At 50.1% G+C, this 20,207-nt stretch overlaps 1 protein-coding gene across 1 annotated transcript in view; it reads right to left on the bottom strand.

Moving 5' to 3' along the window:
- The window catches only part of MAPK8IP3 (mitogen-activated protein kinase 8 interacting protein 3), a 39,150-nt gene extending 25,189 nt beyond the window's left edge, over positions 1 to 13,961 (bottom strand). Inside the window, exons 1-6 of the mRNA XM_023764476.1 lie at positions 13,938 to 13,961; positions 11,559 to 11,679; positions 8,894 to 8,964; positions 8,536 to 8,627; positions 4,715 to 4,738; positions 2,034 to 2,085 (exon numbers count right to left, since the gene is read on the bottom strand). Coding sequence (XP_023620244.1) covers positions 2,034 to 2,085; positions 4,715 to 4,738; positions 8,536 to 8,627; positions 8,894 to 8,964; positions 11,559 to 11,679; positions 13,938 to 13,961 — 384 coding nt within the window. The remainder of the gene's footprint in view (positions 1 to 2,033; positions 2,086 to 4,714; positions 4,739 to 8,535; positions 8,628 to 8,893; positions 8,965 to 11,558; positions 11,680 to 13,937) is intronic.
- Positions 13,962 to 20,207: the final 6,246 nt, after the last annotated feature.

The following is a 20,207-nucleotide window of genomic DNA, read 5'->3' as shown; positions in this document are numbered from 1 at the left end:
TGAGAAGGAAAACTCCTTTCCTTTCACAGCACTGACACACACTGAAAGCTCCTGTGATGGCTCCCCGGGTGCTGTCCTCTACACGTCAGGGGCACTGGCGTCCTATGGGGAGGGGCGCTCTGCTGCCACCAGGTCCTGTGCTAGCACTAGCGAGAGGGTGCAGACCAGGTGCGGGAATTCCAGGAAGACCAGGGAGGTCAGGTGCAGGAGGCCCCTCTCACAGAACCACACCTTCCAGCCACCTTCCGCATCGGCCATGTTTCCCAGCCTACCTGCGACTCTCAAACTTGTGTCTGTGGTTTTTCTGTGGGTCTCCTTGACCCTGGTAATCACGGTGGGAAATTCTGCGACAAACCAGGACTCCCCCAAGCGCCCTTAGCTCTCCGTTACCCTATGGTCCACCACTTACCCACGGGACACTCCCCCTGGCCACCACTTACCTAAAGGCAAACCTCTCAACCTCCTAAACATCAACGTGTAGCAGTGACCTCCAAATGCAAAGACCCACACTCTTAGCGGTCTTTCCTCACCATGAGTAGCCACAATTGTTTGGTTAAAACACTGAAAATACAGTACATAAAAACAAATAAACAAAACAACAACAACAACAAAATGAAGAAATTAGAAAAACCTTAAAACCTAGAACATGAAATTAAAAGAACTTAAATAATTGTTTGAAAAAATTAAAAATAAAATAAAACACACCTAAGAACTAAAACATAAAACACTGTGATTTATTAAGAGAAAGACTGTGTCAGACAGCATAGGAGGAGAGAGAACAGGTGTCATGAGAAAAAAGCGGGCTCAGACGCGGCAGGAGAAACAGGCCCAGGAGGCTGGAGTGTGAGGGCCCCAGAGGTTTCTGAGGCCCGTGGTTTCTGAGCTCCCAGGGAAGCCCCAGCAGCAAGCTCAGTTTTTGTCTGAGAGTGGGAGCAGTTGGCTTACATGGCCAAGTCTGGCCTGAATGGTGGGGATAGCTGGGACCCCACAGCCCCCACCCACTGGTAGGATAGCCCACAACTGGCAGGTGAGCGCTTGGGTCAAATGTCACAGAGACATGCTCACTCCCTGAAGCAAAAGTAGAAGCCAGTGGAGTCACAGCTTGAAGCTGCCTCCTGCAGGCAAGCCAGGCACCCAGAGGCGAGCACAGTCAGCAAGGAGCTACAGCAGGAAGGAAACTTCCAGGACATCTGGGCCCCATGTCCACACCCCAACCCTGCCCAGATGCCGAAGCCCGTTGCCTCCTGCAGGAGTCTCCCGATAGCCTCTGCAGGAAGTTCACCGGCCCCAGGGTCACCCCTCCACCCGAGGGTGGCATCCTTACCTGGCAAGGGGGTCAATGTCCTGTCCTGCCACAGCCTGCCTCCGCCAGACAGGCTGAGCTCAGACTAAACGGGCTGCAAGTGACCAGGGGCTCTGAACGAGTGATGGGCCATGGGAAGTTCCTGCCCTCGGTTTTCTCAAGGCCCCCCATTCCAGGGTGCATTCCCTGGTTAGCTGTGCACACCCAGGATGTCGGCTTCTCAAACTCAGAGAGCCGGAAGCCATTGGCATGTGCAGGGGGTGAGCACAGCCCAGAGAAGAGAAGCTGCCTCCTGCCTGTGACTCTCCTGGTTGCTGTGCAAACCTCAGTGCACTCTGGGCTGGCAGCAGGGCTGGCCACAGACGGGTACTTTGGGGTGTGTTTGGGGGACGGCCGCCAAGCTCAGTCCTAATAGATGGGCCACCGTAACTGCAGAGGGGGTTGGCCTGGACTAGTAGGTGCCAATACAAGACCATGCCCTTCTGAGCTGGTCCAGTTTCTTCACTGTTGTCACACCTGAGGGAGGGGTCCCACTAACCCAGGAAAAGCTGCAAAGGGTTGTATGCAAAGACTGGACGCCTGAATGGACATGGGGCGACAGGGAGAAGACCTTTACTCCACAGCACGGCTACAAAACCTGGTAGGTGGAGCTGAACTGCAGCTGGCCGAGGTCACTCAGGTGCCAGTGGTCCCCCGAAGGCACGAGCTTGCCCCCCATCTGTGCACGTACCATGCCGTCGGTCAGGGGGAAGACATTCAGAGAGGTGGGGCGCTCCTTCCTGCTGAAATGTGAGGGAGGACAGGAAGTGGACGGTCAGATGGTGGCTCATGAAGTGAGAACTGACCACTCTGCACATGCAGATGCCTATTCTGCACAGAGCGGTTCTGCATGACACCCCTTGCCTGGCTCAGGGAGAGGCCCGCGGTGGGCAGGGCGTGGTCTTCTGGGAAGCCCATCACACTTCCTGCCCCTCCTACCCACAGCCACTCTTTAATCCAGGTATTTGCACATTCAGGGGAATCTCTGCTTCACTGTGATCCCACAGAATACTTTCCTGTCCACTGTGACTTATGTTTAGTTCTTTTGATTTTAGACATCTGCTATGTATACTAAGACACCCCACAGCAGTACCAGCGAAGGGCCCTCCAGCATCATGGCCAGCACTGACGGTTCCTGGGAGTGGCAACTGTTACAATGATGGTCTCCTTATGTGGAGGCCAGACTCACATCATGGCGCCAGTTAGAAAAAAATCAACTCTTGCTGCCTGTTCCCTGTTATTTGGCCCCTCCCCCACTCCTTTGTCCTTTCATGAGAACTCACTGGGAAAAGTGCTTGAACAAAGTACAGAGTAAGAGAGCCTGCCTTCTGCTGGGTCACCCCTCGCAGTCCCCTGGGCACCTTTCTCTGGCTCGGTGCCTTGTCCCCGCTGTCATGGAGCACTGGCACCAGAGAGGGGTTTTCAAAGCTACACTAGGAAAGGGGATGTCTGGTAGCCTGGACTTGTAGAGTGAAGCTCAAAGCCACCTTCTCACAGACATGGGCTTGTCTGTGAGAAGACGCTACGTGGGCCTTAGAACCAGTGAGGGCAGAAACCCTCTTCCATGGGAGCTCCAAGTCAGGCACCAGGTAGTGGAGACAAGGCCAGCTCCCACTCTGCCCCAGTTCAGACACACTGCACCCAGGGACGGTCATCCACAGAGCCCACGCTGCTCAGAGCTGTTTAGGCCAAGAATTGCAGTCCCTCAAACCACAGCCTCTCATGCTCAGAGCTCAATTCCCAGAGACGGAGGCTGGAGGGGTGGTGGGGGGCTTCCTAAGGGGTCCAAGGAGCTGGGTCAGAGGCTGGACTGTTCTGGAGAGAGACGGCTTCCTCGTGGTGCCTGGTGGATGCAAGTGAAGAGGGGAGCAGAGCAGCCCCGTTGACCAGAACTGACTATGGCCGGGGAGACGGCCTCATGAAGTCCAAGTCTGGGCAGGGGTCTCTCTGGCTGGGCCCGCATGCAGGGAGAAACACAGAGCTGGTGAGGCGCGTTCTGCTTTGTCCCCTCCGTGCCTGGCTCCTGTCCTGTTCAGGAAGATGCTGCTTCCTGCAGAGCAGGCTCCCTGGACCTGCTGGGACCTGGCAGTACACGGGGGCAGGGACAGAACCAGAGGAGCAGTGTGCTCCCAAGGGGCTGGGCCATCGGTGCCTGTGGGAGTCATGCAGAGGGGCACGCTCAGGGCCCAGGCCTCTCAGGAGGTACTGCACACAGCCCTCATCACCTGTGACAGAGGAGGCTTTCTCAGACATGTCACTTAAAAGTTGAAAAACTCAGATCCTAAGGAAGACGTTACGTTGGGAAGGTTTGAGTCTGCAGATCCATCAAGATCTCAGAGGCCCACAGCTCAGCCCTCACTCTGGCTCTGACACAGCCCGCAGGCCTGAGGCACCTGGGACGGCAGCCTTGGCCACATGCTCAGCACAGCCCTGGAGGGGCGGGGCCAGGTGAGGATGGGCTGCAACTCCCATCTGCTCCCTCAGGGGCTCCCAGCCTGTCCTTTGCCCACTTTTCCTTCTTGGGGCCCCTCTCCTGCTGGCTCTGACCTTGGGTGAAATGTACACAACGGGTCCTTTGGCCCCAGACAAGTTCGACCCTGGCTGTCACCAGATGCTACAGGGTGACAGCAGGGACAGAGTGTGAGCATCTTGCTTTAAAGGACGGGGGACACTTGTCCATCACCTGCTTCCACAGCTCTGTGTGCAGACACACACTATATCCAGAGACAACAGCCACTCTCCCCCGACAGAAATCATCACCAGGAATCCTGTCTGATCATCTCCTTGCTGTTCCCCACAGAATCGCAAATGGCTCTGAGCCAGGTTAGCACTTGCAGCACTGCTGACTGAGGCCAGAGCCCTATCTGAAGCTTGGCCAGTGTGTCCTCTCATTACATCCCTGCAGCGCCCTCGGGATGCCTATGCTTGTCCACTTCAGAGGCTTTAGCCCAAGGGGGTCACGCTATCTGTGGGGTCATAGTCACGCCCCTGGCTCTGGGCCCAGGGCTCTGACACCAGAGCCCAGGGTCTCCACCCCACCCACTACCTACCACGGCAATGCCAGCCCTGGGCTTTGGATGCACAGCCCCGTCTGTGGATGGGTGGATGTTTGCTGAGGGGAGTCCCGGTGCCAGTATCTACTCTGGGGCTTCTCGAGGACCGTGGGCCAACCAGCTGCCTCCTCAGTGTCGTGGCCCTATAAACGCCCCGTCAGGAGGCTGGGGTCTGTAAAGTGCTGCAGCAAGTGTCGAGGGGACCCACGAACCTCCTGTGCTTATAACTAAGAACCACCAGCGTCTTAATTACAAACTCTCCCGACCCCAAAGGCCCCAAGCGCCTGGCACGACAGCGTGAACACTGCACAGGCTTTACCTTTTCCTCCACGACTGACGAGGACTGTGGGACAGCGACAGACACAGGCCAGCAGACAGCAGTGACAGCACAGAGAGCAAGACAAGAAGACAGCGTTAGAACATCGGGGAGCTCCAGTCGCACATCTGCTCACACAGAGTACGTATGCGATGACACAGGCACCCACTCCACGCTCCAGAGACAGATGCAAAACACGCACATATCTACATGCAACAGACACGTGACACACAGACACATGACCCTCAGCGTGGATAAAGGCCCCAAACGAGGCCTGTGCAGCAGGTCACACATGTAGTCAGCACAGGGCGGTGGGCACGTGTCCTCTCCAGATGGCTTAGCACACGTGTGTACTCAGCATGCAGGGACGGAGCACGCAGCCACACATGCCTACGTCCATGGACCGAACCAGGTGTTTCAAGCACACACTGGGTTTTGTTCTAAAGACACACAATCCAGGAAACCAAGCCAGGAGTGAAGGAAAACGCCTGCCTGGAGACAGGGGTGACCAGAGGCCCCCCGCACTAAGGATGAGCCCTCATGGTGGGAGCTGGAGAGTCTGAATGAAGAACCTGGGTGGACACACACGTGTGTCCCCAAAAGATCCCGAGTTGTAGCAGGAGAGGCTACACCCCAGAGAAGAGGGGTCCAGGGCGACAGGCAGGGCCTTCCCTTAACCCATCAATGCAGCAGCACAGTCACAAAGGGTGTCTGACCCTGAGCCCTACAAAGGCCAGCAGCCAGCACTGGGACAGAGGCTCAGGCCTCCTCTATGGCCACCGTTGCTCTTTCTAAGAACACGAGGCGGTGGCTGCCATCCAGGTCTGTTCACCTGGAAACAGGTCCAGGGGCAAAGTCAGACACACATGATGTCCCTCAGAACATCTGGCTCCCAGCAAGTGTCTGGGCCACGGAGAAGTGGCTGCAGGGAAGGCGGGAGCCCCTACAACTGTTGCAGCAACCCCGGGACAACCAACCGCAGGCTGGTGATGAAGCTAAATGCCTCCACCTGGCTGGCAGGGCAACGGGGGCGCCCCAATGCACGGCCCCACCCCCCTGCTTCCTGCTCCCCCATAGGAGCACGCCCTTCTCCGCAGCCAAGGGACCTCAGCAGGACTGCGGCTGGCAGCCCCAGGCCCCTGCTTGCTGTGGCAGGCATCTCTCTGCCATGGTGGCAACTCTGGCTCGGGAAAGTTTATTAACAGAGAGCGCCGAGGGCTGGAGGTGACAGCCATCAATGGGCACACCTGGGCCCCAGCGATCCCCTCTGGCGGATCAGATCGAGACAAGGCGTGCAGCAATCTGGGCCAGAGCCTCAACCTCTCCAGGACAGCCAGTGGGTCTGTTTTACAAATGAAGGGGCGCCCGTAGGCCCAGCGAGGCGTGGAGAAAGCCCCTGCCGTGAACTAACCCCACAGGCGTTGCTCTCTACTCTGGGCTCCAAGGGCCCCGCTCGCCCAGAGTTACAAGCAGCCATGGCCCGGCAGCAGGATCTGAACTGGCCACGTGGACAGAAGAGACCCAAAGACCCGCCGTATGAAACAGGTTGAGGGGTTTCTATGACCAGCTGTTCTAATTACCTGGGGGGAGGAGCTCCAACACAGCCTTCAAGAGCTGCTGAGGGCCTTCAGAGGGGACGCTGCGAGCCACCCATGCATGTCCAAAAGGACAGTGCCCGCCACGGGGCTGGGGCTTCTCTAGGGAGGGGGCTGCTGACTTCCCATAACTCTGAGAAGCAAGGAAACTGGAGGGTCAGAGCCACACTCGTCAGACTCTGCTCAGGGCATGGGCCACACGACACACTGATAGCAGGTCCCAGACAAGGTCCTGCCTCCACCACATGGAGACTTCCACAGAAAGCACAGCCACCCTGCAACCACGGCACCTCTTCCATGCAGAGGAGGCACGAGAGGTCAGATCTGGCCCCGATGATGGCTGGGACCTCAGGGCCCAGCTGTGGAGCATGGGCAGCTTCTGCTTTAGGCTGAGCCTACACCATCCCAAGGTTCCAAGAATATCTATTTCTGTAGTGACCCTGGGGCCCAGAGTGCTGCCCACTGTGACTGAGGACTGTAGATGCTCATGGCCTCTAAGTCCTGAGTTCAGAGGTCACACCTCCGTGGCTCCTGCCTTGCAGAAAGCTGGTGGGGAAATGGCCTCAAGGCTCCAGAATGCTGCAGCTCGGGGCTGGCCAGGTGCCCAGTGCGCACTGGAGATGCCCCAGCTCAGACTGCCCTGCACAACTGTCTCGCACCAGGCTGGGCACCCCTCGACGGCCACCCTTCCCAGGCCCCACGAGGCTCACACATACTACATACTTCTGTTTTCACATCTGAAGACTCCAGTACAGAAACACAATAGCTGTGCCCACAATGACCCAGAGAGTAACTGAGGACGCCCACAGAGGAAGGACCTGAGTCTACTTGTTTACAGACGTAATCCTTGGTGGAGGCAGGACAAAAAAACTTCCGTAGCCAACAAGGCCTATATGTGACCTGACTAGGGCTGCAGACTTTTGCCTGCAGGAACAAGGGGCCACGGCTGGAAATGGACCAATGGCTGAGCACAATTTGTGGGGCCTGGGATTCCCACCTCGGCCCATCCTCCTGCCTGTTGGAGACTTGGAACAATGGTACCAACCTCCTCCTCCCAGGTCAACAACTCTGGTCTCTCATGGGCCAACTCCCTCAAGCTGGCAACACCCTAGAGATCTCTGACAATCTGCTCCTGGGGGGCTGTGGTCTGGTTTTATCTGACCACAGGGAACAGAAGACAGAGAAGGAGCCGGGCCTCTGCAGGTCTCTCCCCACTCCCCTAAGGAACCAGCACTGAGCTCCTAAGCTCAGACAAGCCAGGGCCTCTTGAGTCTGCTGGCATTGGCGCTGCTCTGCCCAGCAGCAGGAGTATGGCTCCGCCTGGCAGTCACTGAAGTGTCCCCGCCACCCCTTCCCCACCCACATACAGTCGATTCTCATGATCCTCAGTGGATCTGTTTTATAAAGTCACCACGAACACTCAATTAGTGAACACTGAACCGTTACGCCCAGAGAAGTAGGTGCATATACAGATACACAGCTCACATCTATAATAATAAAAGCGTAATATGCTAATTAGACCGGACGTCCTTCTGGATGAAGCTGCGGCGGCGGGGGCCAAGGTAGAGGCAGCTGCTGCGGCAGCGGGGGCTGAGCCCCTTGCACGAATTTTGTGCATCAGGCCTCTAGTAGATTAGAATCGTAATTCCTAACTCATCCTAGTAGACTCTATTTGCTTTATTTTTAAAAAGAGAAAATGAGGTGCAGACATGTTTGGTGACCTAAAGCTGTCCCATGAACAGGTCCAGAGCTGGGCTTCAAGTCCCACTCAAGGTCCAGACTCCAAGTGCCTTGCACAACACTGCACCCGATGTCTCCATCCTCTGGCATCTCTGCATGAGGCTGAGACAAGCAGGAAGTGACACCCTGTTTGACTGGAGCGGGCACTGTGCGTGTTGGGTGATTCAAGCTTTTCACTGCTCTGTGCATGTCTGCAAGTGACTGCAAGTGTTGATACCGAGTCTACAAGTAAGTTTTAGTGAGTAGGCGAATCCACAAACACGGAATCTGCAAGTATTAGGATCGACTGCATAAGATTTCCCCCGGGCCTTCATGACTCCACATGAGCCAGCAGAGGTCCCCCCACATCCCTCACCCTGCTCTGGCGCCTGGGAGAATCTCAGCACGCATTCTTAGCTTAACCACACACTCCGACCAGACAACCCTCTTCCTGAGTCCACAGGATGGGATAAGGGGCCACTGGGCTCTGCAGGCTCCGGCCCTGCCTACCTCCGCCCGGGCAGGCTGCTCTCAGTCTGGCTGTTCCCCCCAACTTGCTGCATCTTGGACCTCTCGATGTGCTCCACGTAGGTCTGTATCATCTGTGGAGAAGGACACAGGTGCGTGAGTGATGCCTGCTGACCAAGGCCTCTCTGACTCCGCTCTCTAAGCTGTTCTCAACTTGCTGTGCTCTGATGGAGATAATGACAGAACTCAGGAAAATGGAGTCCGACCAGCCTGAGCTTTCAGGCTTGACAGTAGCACACCAGGAAAAGAAAAGCCCAGGAGGCAAGCCAAGGTGAGCGGCCGCCACAGTGCCTGGCCTGTGTGGGCTGGAGGCGGACGCTGGTCATGGCTGGACACCTACCTCTGTGTGTCGTTGGTGCAAAGCGTTGTACTCCTTCTTCATTTCTGACTCTCGCTCCTCCAACCGGCAAACTGGAAAACACAACTGTTGTTTGTGAACCGCACAACCCAATTCTCACAACTCCGTGCTGCTCTGGACTTACTGGGCGGTGGGTGTAGGGTTCCAGGACCAGCCCATGCCGGGTGCAGGCCGCGCCACCTGAAGCTCAGGAGCGTGAGCAGGAGGGACTCTGCTGGGGATGGCAGCACACAGATTCTGACTCGTCTGGGACGTGTGTGTATTGTATGTGCTGTGTTATGTGAGGCTATTCAGTTCTGCTACAGAAAGATACAGGACGGTAACACTCACAGAGCATGTTACTACCTAAGCTTAAATTACATCGCAGCTTCTGAAGGTGCAGGCAAACCTCACAGGATGTGTCAAGTGTAGACCAAAAGTGAGCAAGTGGCTTGTGGAAAGAGGCAGAATTCCTAAGTGAGTAACCTCTAAGATGTGTCAAAGAGCAAAAGAACACCTGAGACACATGACAGACACACAAGTGTCCCTTACACGCATGTACCGAGGGCTAGAAAAACCAAGTCATGCTTATACCACCTTCAGGCTGCCAGCTGTGTCACCCCTAAACTGGCAGCCCCCGTGATGTGACATGCAGGATGGTCCCCTCTGGCTGCATGCTCTGCCACCTGACTGCTCCAAGGCCTCACTGGGAGCTACAGTGGCAGCGGGGACCGCACCCCTGCATCTCAGCAACAGAGCAAGTGTGCCACTGGACTCGAACACCTTCTGTCTGTGGTCCTTTGTTCAAACTTCAACTCTGTCCTGGCATTCCCACCAACAGGCGACAGCTGGTGTGCAGAGCCAGGGACAGGACACGGGACAGTCATGGGCCAGGACTCATGTGGCGGTCCTTCCGGCACCCGCCCAGTCCTCCGTGTGTGAGCTTCTCTACCTGCCCCACTTCCTGCTGCCTGCTGTAAACTGATCCAACACACTATTCAACATCTCATTCAATCCGTATGCTCTCGTTCCATGATTCCTGGTGTGGCTTTCCTAGCAGTCTCCTTGGAGGGTACAGGGTCAAGGTCATTCTCCACCTGACAGGTGGGGCCTCAGAGTCTACACTTCTAAAATTCCAGGTGATGCTGACACTGCTGGCCAGGGGGCCACACTTGGAGGAGCAGTGGGGTATTTGCACAAAGCGGAGTAACAACTTAGTTATCCCTGGAAGAGCTCTAAGTACCTACAGACTGCAGCACGGAGCACACATAGAATCCCTGCCAGAGGAAGACCCCTGGCCTCCGCTCCAGCCTTGGGGGAGGGGGCCTGCCTGTCGGTACACAAGCCCCTGAAAAGGACTTAGGGATCAGAGCCCCAGGACCTCGGCTAAGCTCTGCTGGGGCAGGTGTGTAGGCTACTGCCCGGCTGAAGGAACCCAGAAGCATGTCCTCTCTCCTCTGGCCTTCACTTGTGGTGCTGACCAAATGAACAACTTCCGCCTGTAATTTGGAGTTTACATGTTTTCCTTCTAACAAGAGCTGAAAAGGTTTCACATATGAAAAGTATTCTAAGTAAAGGGACTGTTAAGGAGTCTGTGTAACTATAGAAAGGCTTACCTATGCATGCCTCAACTGGGCCTTCTGGTTGGCTTCCAGTTTGCAAATATAAGCATGCTTGCACATATATGTAGCCACAGCCTGCTGGTTGTCCAGAACTCACCAACACACCATGACGTACTGGCCTTCAAGTCTTGGTTTGGGATAGGGATAGACCCAACACACCCAACCATTTTTCTTCCCGATTATATCTGAAATTTTCAGAGAAATGAAAGCTCCTGCCACCCAAGGGAACTAGGTAAAGCAGCAAAGCAGGTCTCAATAATCAAAACCTCTAACTACAGGAAACTGAAATCACACCAATCATTTTAACTTTCACAGTACAGTTTAAACAAAGACTTCCGAAAACTAAAGGAATAGTTCTTACCACAAAAACAGTCACAAACCCTTTCTCTGCCTCTCCCTGCAAGGAGCAGGGTGTTCCTACAGGCACCTCGGTCAGCTGCACACCCGGCCCAGCAACTGTCATGACAGGGGCTGCATCATCAGGCCCAATTTTCAGGTCACAAAGCAGCAATCTTTCCTCAGTGGTGTGCAGGCAAGGCTGTAGTGTCGAGGCCATTCCTCACCTGACAGGTGGGGCCTCGGAGTCTGCACTCCTAATATTCCAGGTGATGCTGGCACTGCTGGCCAGGGGACCACACTTGGAGGAGCAGTGGGGTATTTGCACAAAGTGGAGTAACACAGTTATCCTTGGAAGAGATTAAAGTGCCTACAGACTGCAGCACACAGCACACATAGAATCGAGGATCCACGGGGCAGGTAGGATCACAGGGTGTTAATTTAGGGTCAGACTGCAGTATATGCAAAAGTGCTATGTCATCAAAGGGGCCTTAATTATTTATGTTAGAGTCTGATTACAGAAATACATAGCAGTATAATGGTTGAGGGGATCACAGTGAAAATAAAATAAGGCTACCAATGGGTTCTCTCTCTCTCTCTCTCTCTCTCTCTCTCTCTCTCTCTCTCTCTTTAATCAAAGGCTCTCAACATCCTGCTCAGCTAGAGTAGGTCTGGAAACAATGCAATTTCAAGCTCAGGCTGCTACTTACTCTGATCTGCATAGTTTTTGGCCTTCAGTTCCAGCTGACGGGTCTGAAACTCATAGTGTTCCACCTGGATTTGTAGCTCTTTCTTCTCTTGTTCCAAGGCATCTTCAAACTCGATGAATTTCTACAGGTGGAAGGGAAAGAGCAGGCGTCATAAATGTGGGATGGTCAGATGACAGCAGACCCTCACAGAAGGGCCGCAGGCTTCAAGGACCAAAGTGAAAGACCAGGCTCAGGGCTAGAATGCAGGGCTCCCCGATATAGAACCTGCTTCCCTCATGTCACATTACCTGCCACCCTCTTCAGGCAACCTTGACCCAGACCACGTGTGACATCAGGGGCAGGAGGAATGAATAACACTGTAACCAACTATCCAGGAAGTCACACAAGGCCCTGAGTTTAGAAGGCCCCACTCTTGGTTTCATTTTTGAACTCTTACTTTTTTTTTTTGAGAGTACATTTATTAAAGCTGGGGACAGCGAAACAAGGAAGGGCTTAGGATAGAAGGAGCAACAGGAGAGAGAATAGTAGGCAGGGCTGCTTTGGCTCTCCAGACAGTCAGAAAGGGGGGACTTGGGGACAGGTTCAGGGGGTGAGCCCAGGACGAGCTGCCACTGCCCACTGCTCCCCAGGTTGCAAGTCTCATGGGACCCTTAGAGGTTAGGAGATGCAGGCCTGTGGAGGAAGAAGAGGGGGAAGGGAAAGGCACGGGTGTGCTCCCAGAAGGAAGAGCGTGCCTGGAACGCCTAATCATTTTTTAACAAGGGGCCCTACATTTCCATTTTTGCACTGGGCCCTACAAATGTACCTGGTCCTTGTGCTAAGTTTCTGAGCAAAATTATTATCAAACCAAATGAAAGGAAAGCTCTCTGAAAAATAAAAGACCCTCCTGAAAGGTTATAGGAGCTACCTTGACACTGACAGCGGCTTGTGAAGCCAGGCTCTGGAGGGGGAGGGATGGGCACTGGCTGCCACCGACGCCACCAGCTACAACTCCTACAACAGCCTCAAGGGGGAGCTGTTAACTCCTCAACATTACTGAGCAGAAGAAAGGACTATTATTGAGAAATTTCATTTGTAGTGAGAACAAGTATCAGCTGCATTAAGACAGAGTTTCTCAGAAGATGGCAATACGAAACTGATCGTTGATTTCTGGTGTGGGGTATCTGGAAATGTCGATTAAGCTGTGGTGGCCATGGCTGTGCTTACCATAATAACTGCACCCGTCTCCCCCTCACACCAGGCCCGAGATGCTTCTTCCTACAGCAGCTACTCAAAGGTCTTTGTGCTGGAAACTCGGGGGTAGAGAGGCAGTGGCCCTGTTTGATGGATGGCTTTCTCTTTTATTTATTTATTTTTTTTATGTATCTTTATTGATTTCAGAGAGGAAGGAAGAGGGAGAGAAAGAGAGAGAGAAACATCCATGATGAGAGAGAATCATGGATCGGCTGCTTCCTGCAAGCCCCCCACTGGGGATTGAGCCCACAACCTGGGCATGTGCCCTTGACCAGAATCGAACCCGGGACCTTTCAGTTCGCAGGCCAACGCTCTATCCACTGAGCCAAACCGTCTAGAGCAAGGATGGCTTACTCTTGCAGAGACTCTTGAGAGGGTGGCAATCCCAGAGGAAGGGGGGGTGGAATCAACTTTAGACAGAAAGACTGTATTAATAACATCACATGCACTTTAAGTACAATGAAGAAAATATAAATGCTCCACAGCCAGGAAAACACACAAAGTGGGGCAGCTGTACAAAAAGTAAAAATAAGTAGTTTTGATTGATTGTGGATATAACCAACATATGCAGAATGAGCAAATGCTCTTAATTGACTGATTTTTTTTTAATTGAGCAATTTTAATTCCTATTACTTAAAAAAATTAGAAGAATGGCATAAACAACATATGCTTTTATAGAAAAATCAGATGGGAGTGTTAAATAAAAAGGAGAGTATTTTAAAATTTAAAAAAATTCTAGCATCCCGAGTCAGTTAAAATTGGGTGACATTCTTGCAGGTTTGTGTGTGTGAGTGCGTGAGTGTATGAGTGTGCAGGGCAGATGTGCGATCATTTTGCACACAGTATTTTGTGACCTTATTTATTCACTCATTCACATTAGAGCATCTTGCTACATCAAGAAACACATTCCATGTTTTATAGGTGAGTGTTCCACTATGAGTATGTGTGCATGGGGCTTGGTTTACTCAATCCATCGCCTACTCTTCTTTAAATTGTCCATTATTATAGTTACTACTGGTGCATCTGCCCAATGGCTTCCTACCATCGAAGGCTGTGGTTGCACACTGCTGATGACTCTTCAGATGGGTATCCCAACTCCCACGCCCCGCAAGGTTGGGGGTCCCCTTTCCCAGCCAGAGCTCTCACCTTCTCTCCACATAGCTTAAACATCGCTGCCAATCTGACAGGTGGGAAAATGGCCTAGCATAGTTGTCTTAAGTTTCAGTTCCTTGATTACTAGTAATATTGAACATTTTTTTCATAAAATTATTGGTCACATACAATAAGTTCTCACATAACATCGTTAATAGGTCTGCGACTTTAAGTGAAACAACATAGAATGAAGCCATTTACCATAGGCTAATTGATATAAATAAGAGTTAAGCCAGTTGGAGAAAGATAAATATCACATGATGTCACTCATTTGTGGAATATAATGAACAACATAAACTGATGAACAAAAATAGATCCAGAGATAGAGAAGCATTGAACATACCGTCAAACTTCAGAGGGAAGGCAGGGGAGGGTAGGAGAGGGGAGGTAAGAGATCAACCAAAGGACTTGTATGCATGCATATAAGCATAACCAATGGACACAGACACTAGGGGAGTGAGGACATGTGCTGAGGGATGGGGGTGGCCGGGGAGAGGTCAATGGGGGGAAAAGGAGACATATGTAATACTTTAAACAATAAAGAATCTAAAAAAAAAGAGTTAAGCCCTAAGGCATTTCATCAATGTTATAAGAAAATAACTTTGAAAAAAAAGGACATTATTTGAGGACCAGAGGTATACTTCCTTTGTGGACAGCTCATTAGGCTATTTGTCCAATTTCCTACCATATGTTCATATTTTCCTTAATGACTTATAAGGACCTTTATCATACCTATTCACAAATTTGTTTGTCTTATATGCTGCAAATACTTCTGTACCATTTACTTATTTAACAAGTCATCCTTTCCTCATTGCTTTGAAATGCCACCTTTATTATAAGCTAAATTCTAATATATATTTCAGTCTATTTCTGAGTTACAGCATCTGTTAACAACTGATATATATTCACCTCTTAAATCTCCTTTTCAACATTTTCTTGATTTATTCTTCTAGATTAACTTGAGAGTCATCCTAAATCACTTACATATTCATTTATTTTTAATATATTTTATTGATTTTTTTACAGAGAGGAAGGGAGAGGGATAGAGAGTTAAAAACATCAATGAGAGAGAAACATCGATCAGCTGCCACCTGCACACCCCCTACTGGGGATGTGCCCACAAACAAGGTATATGCCCTTGACCGGAATCGAACCTGGGACCTTTCAGTCTGCAGGTAGGTGCTCTATCCACTGAGCCAAACCAGTTAGGGCATTTTTTTTTTTTGAATAAGGATTTTGCATGTTAGAAAGCACCAGTTCTCTGGTCCTCAGGAAGGGGTCCCTGCTTTTGATGAGAAATGCTTAGAGCTAGACCGGGGATGAGGTGAAAACTCATCTTGAGCCAGTGAAGAGCTGTTTGACGGGGCAGCTGGGGCTGGCAGGAGGAAAATTCTTTCTTTAAACTGATCGCTATCCCACCTCTGAGCTATACCACCGAGGTTTTTATATGAAGAAAAGGTTTCTTTGGTGCTAGTGCCATTTCCCTAGAATTTTCCCCAACTATATTTCATCCTATTACCTGCGATTGGTATTTGGGAGTCAGCTAAAAAGATTTTCAAACTAAAGACAATGTAAGAAAACCCACCCCCAGATTCTTAAAGTCAGACAGACTTTTCCTAAATCTATCCTGATAGGTGATCATTAAAATCCAACATATCCCTAACCGGTTTGGCTCAGTGGATAGAGCGTCAGCCTGTGGACTAGGGGGTCCCAAGTTCGATTCCAGTCAAGGGCATGTACCTTGGTTGTGGGCACATCCCCAGTAAGGGGTGTGCAGGAGGCGGCTGATCGATGTTTCTGGCTGTCTATCCCTCTCCCTTCCTCTCTGTGGAAAATCAATAAACTATATTCTTTTAAAAAATCCAACATAGGGACATTGCCAAAAAGCCTTGAATACCATAAAACAACCCGTATGCCTATAGTCTTCATGAAGTTGGCCCCAAACCAGGTCACATGCAGAAATCCTCTATGACAGTGGTTCTCAACCTTCCTAATGCCGCGACCCTTTAATACAGTTCCTCATGTTGTGGTGACCCCCAACCATAAAATTATTTTCGTTGCTACTTCATAACTGTAATTTTGCTACTGTTATGAATCATAATGTAAATATCTGATATGCAGGATGTATTTTCATTGTTACAAATTGAACATAATTAAAGCATAGTGATTAATCACAAAACAATATGTAATAATATATGTGTTTTCCGATGGTCTTAGGCAACCCCTGTGAAAGGGTCGTTCGACTCCCAAAGGAGTTGCGACCCACAGGTTGAGAACCGCTGCTCTATGATATTTTAAGGCCTTTCAGCATCAGGAAATATAAAGACATTGACCTAGAGAGGAAACATCTATGTAAACTGTGTATCTGACGGCCTCAAGGCCAAAGGCCAAAGAAACATTAGGGGCAGGGAGATGGAACCCACTGTGGATGGGTTGATGCACAGAACATTTGTGATTCTTTGGCCGAGTAGAATCCTGGAGCCGAAGAGACAGGCCCACAGGGTGGGAAATGCTCAGTCCTTGGTAACTGACATCCTTTCCATCCTTTAGGCCAGCGGTTCTCAACCTGTGGGTCTCGAACCCTTTGGCGGCCGAACGACCCTTTCACAGGGGTCACCTAAGACCATCCTGCATATCAGATATTTACATTATGATTCATAACAGTAGCAACATTACAGTTATGAAGTAGCAACAAAAATAATTTTATGGTTGGGTCACAACATGAGGAACTGTATTTAAAGGGCCAGAAGGTTGAGAACCACTGCTTTAGGCACGACCAGCTAACAGGGGGTATGAGTGCTCACCGGAAGCAACTCCCCAGATGAACAAAAAGCCCCAAGAAACCCACAAGGGACTACCAGCAGACTCAAGAGGACCCCAGCCTGGCCAAGCCTTTCCCGCCCTGCCCGCTCCCAGGGTGCCAAGTGGGGTGAGAGCCACTGCTGTCCATTGGGCTGGTCCTTTGGTCCCAGAGGTCAGCAATGTACCAGACAGAGCCGATGAGGAGGGACCCTCGGGGGCTCCGAGTTCTAAGAATATGTTACAAACACAATATGGTGCTCTACAGCTTAAAAGAAATCCTCCTCTTTCTTGCCATCTTGAAAAAATTATTTCATTAAGGTAGTTTTAGTTAACAAAATTGCAAGCTAGTCACTTCCCTGGAATAGAATATGCAATGCAATCTGCACCAAATAGTATAAGGAATAACTAATGTGAAGGAACAGTGCCTGGCCAAGACTAAACAAATACTTAATCTTTGCTTTTTATGAGAAAACTAGAGACCCGGTGCATGAATGCGGGGCTAGATTTTGCATGAACTGAAAATTATCTTGACAAGAATAGTTGATGGAGCTGGGAATAAAGCAGGAGCTTTGTGCTGGTAGTTAAATAAATAAGTGAGGAAAAGAAGTTGCAAATTGAAGTTCTCTTCCAACACAAGGAAGAGTAGCTGTGCAGGTGGGGAGAGGTGTCAGCAGGGAACTTTAAAAAACTTGGTTAAAGTCAGAAAAAAGTCAATAGATTTTTCAAAGATCAAAATACTCTTATTTACAGATCATTTACTTTAGACTAAAAAGAATCAAGAATTCTCAGCAGTGGGGGACAGGGTAGAGTGGAGACTAAAAGTCAACAAAGAAAGTCTTCTGTAAGAAAACTAAAAAACGTTCAAGGAGAATCTGACTACAACAAAATATGAATGGAGCTGAGAAGAATAAAAACTTAACTCTCAGCATTTGGGTTGAGTGGGTCTACATGGTGCCTACTGGATTATAAAATGAGACGTAGTACGTCAGTCCTCCAGAGGCATGAATAGAGCAAAGTGAACACTGTTTACACGTCTTAATTACACATCCTATGGATTTGGAATTATCATCTGTCTAACCAAGTCTAATTAGAATGTCATGTAGCACATGAAACCCCATGGATGTTTAAGGAAACTCTTATAGCTATCCTTTCAGTATCCAAAGAAAGAAATGACAGTAATTATACAAATGGAAACCCACCAACATGGCTTATCCTTAACATCCTATATAATAAAAGGGTAATATGCAAACTGACCCTAATACAGAACAACCGGAATGACCAGTCGCTATGAAATGCAATGACCACCAGGGGGCAGATGCTCAATGCAGGAGCTGCCCCCGGGTGGTCAGTGCACTTCCACAGGGGGTGTTCCGCTCAGCCACAAGCCGGGCTGAAGGCTGCGAGCGCAGCGGGGTGGTGGGAGCCTCTCCCACCTCCTCGGCAACACTAAGGATATCCGACCACAGCTTAGGCCCACTCTAGGGAGTGGGCCTAAGCCGTTAGTCGGACATCCCCCAAGGGTTCCCAGGCTGCCAGAGGGATGTCTGACTACCAGCTCATTCCCCGGGGAGCAGGCCTAAGCTGGCAGGTGGACAGCCCCCTGAGGGGTCCCGGACTGCGAGAGGGTGCAGGCTGGGCTGAGGGACTCCCGAGTGCACGAATTTTCGTGCACTGGGCCTCTAGTCTAGATATGAAACACCCAATTCCCACTTCTAAAGACAAATATCCACAGGAATCTCTTTTTAGATTTGTTTCCAAGGTATATTTCCCCCTCTCTCCAATTAACAAAGTGTTCTGTTTTAAAATTAAATTCAACTTTGGTTTTCAAAATTTGCTTTTTGGTGAATTTCACCAAAATAATCTGAAATAACCTGAGTGTGGGCTCTTCCAAAATCTAGGAATCAAAGGAAGCTTTTCTCCACATGCCATGGAATGAGACCATTCTTCCCATTTTAAACATAAAAACAAAGTTAAGAAGCTGACTTTTCGTGTCAAATATAAAATTAAGACAACAGAAGCCGGTATTCCCAATTCCCAGAATACAAGAGATGACTAGGTAAGCAGAATGTCATCACTGGAGTTTTAGTAATTTTCATAACTCAAGATTATTTTAATAGCAAAGTAAATTAACATATTAAATTTAATTCTTCTCTCTTAGATGTCCTTTAAGCTGGGTCACACATAGGAAATAACTCAACTCTGGCTGCTTAGAAATGAACCTAACAGGAATCAGAGACCTTGTTCTTTCGCATTATTGATCATTTAATTCCTTCCTGGGATGAGGGCATAGAGTGAATTTCCAGAAGAAAAATGCTTGTTTTGGTCTTTTATGTTAGGGCAGGCAAAGTGGCAAACACTGGGGATGCTGTGTGCAGGCTTCTGTGCTGGGAGGAGACGCCCTTCTCCTGATGGCCGATTCCTGGTACTCACAGGGACCTCCTGACATGATCAAATATTTACTGAGGGCTCACAGGGGGCACTGAACTCCTAAGATCTCAAACCACGGATGTTCTTTTATAGCTTCCTTTCTCCATTTCTCACAGCTGTGTCACCACTTAGACCTAGAATGCAGGGGAGTAGAGTAGGACACGAGCGTGGGGGGCCTGGACCTACAAGAGCTGCCCCGACCTGCTGAGTGACACCAGGGAGAGGGCAATAAGGGCATTTCTGTATCCAAGTATTAGACACATGTTGAGAGACCAGGCCGCTGCGCAGAAATCCAAGAACCAGGTTGACTTCATAAAAAAACCAAAGGTTTCTCACGTTTATGTTAAAGGGGCTGCTGGGTCAGCATCTGCCTACAAATTATCCCTACAAATGGCACTGGTTTAATTCACATTAATTTTCAAGAATTGGTAAGCCAGCCCCGGTGAGTGCGGCTAGCTGGTTAGAGCATTGCCTCGTGCACCAAAGAGTCTCTGGTTTGATTCCCAGTCAAGGGCATGTACCTGGGTTGCGGGTTCAATCCAACTCAGGTCAGGGTGCGTGCAGGAGGCAACTAATCGATGTGTCTCTCTCACATCAATGTTTCTCTTTCCCCCCTTCCACTTTCTCTAAAAATCAATGGAAAAAATATCCTTGGGTGAGGATTAACAAAACAAAACAAACAAACAAATAGCCGAAACCCGTTTGGCTCAGTGGATAGAGCGTCGGCCTGCGGACTGAAGGGTCCCGGGTTCGATTCCGGTCAAGGGCATGTACCTGGGTTGCGGGCACATCCCCAGTGGGAGATGTGCAGGAGGCAGCTGATCGATGTTTCTCTCTCATCGGTGTTTCTAACTCTCTATCTCTCTCCCTTCCTCTCTGTAAAAAATCAATAAAATATATTTAAAAACAAACAAACAAACAAACAAACAAATAAAAACACACAAAAAACCCAACTGGTAAGACAGGAAAATACATATGAGTATATATTTATTTATATGTATGTATTAAATACTACATATGCTTTATATAGTAAAG

Source organism: Myotis lucifugus, unplaced genomic scaffold, assembly GCF_000147115.1.
Source record: "Myotis lucifugus unplaced genomic scaffold, Myoluc2.0 scaffold_332, whole genome shotgun sequence".
Taxonomy (NCBI): domain Eukaryota; kingdom Metazoa; phylum Chordata; class Mammalia; order Chiroptera; family Vespertilionidae; genus Myotis; species Myotis lucifugus.
This window is presented reverse-complemented; position numbering and strand designations above follow the sequence as displayed.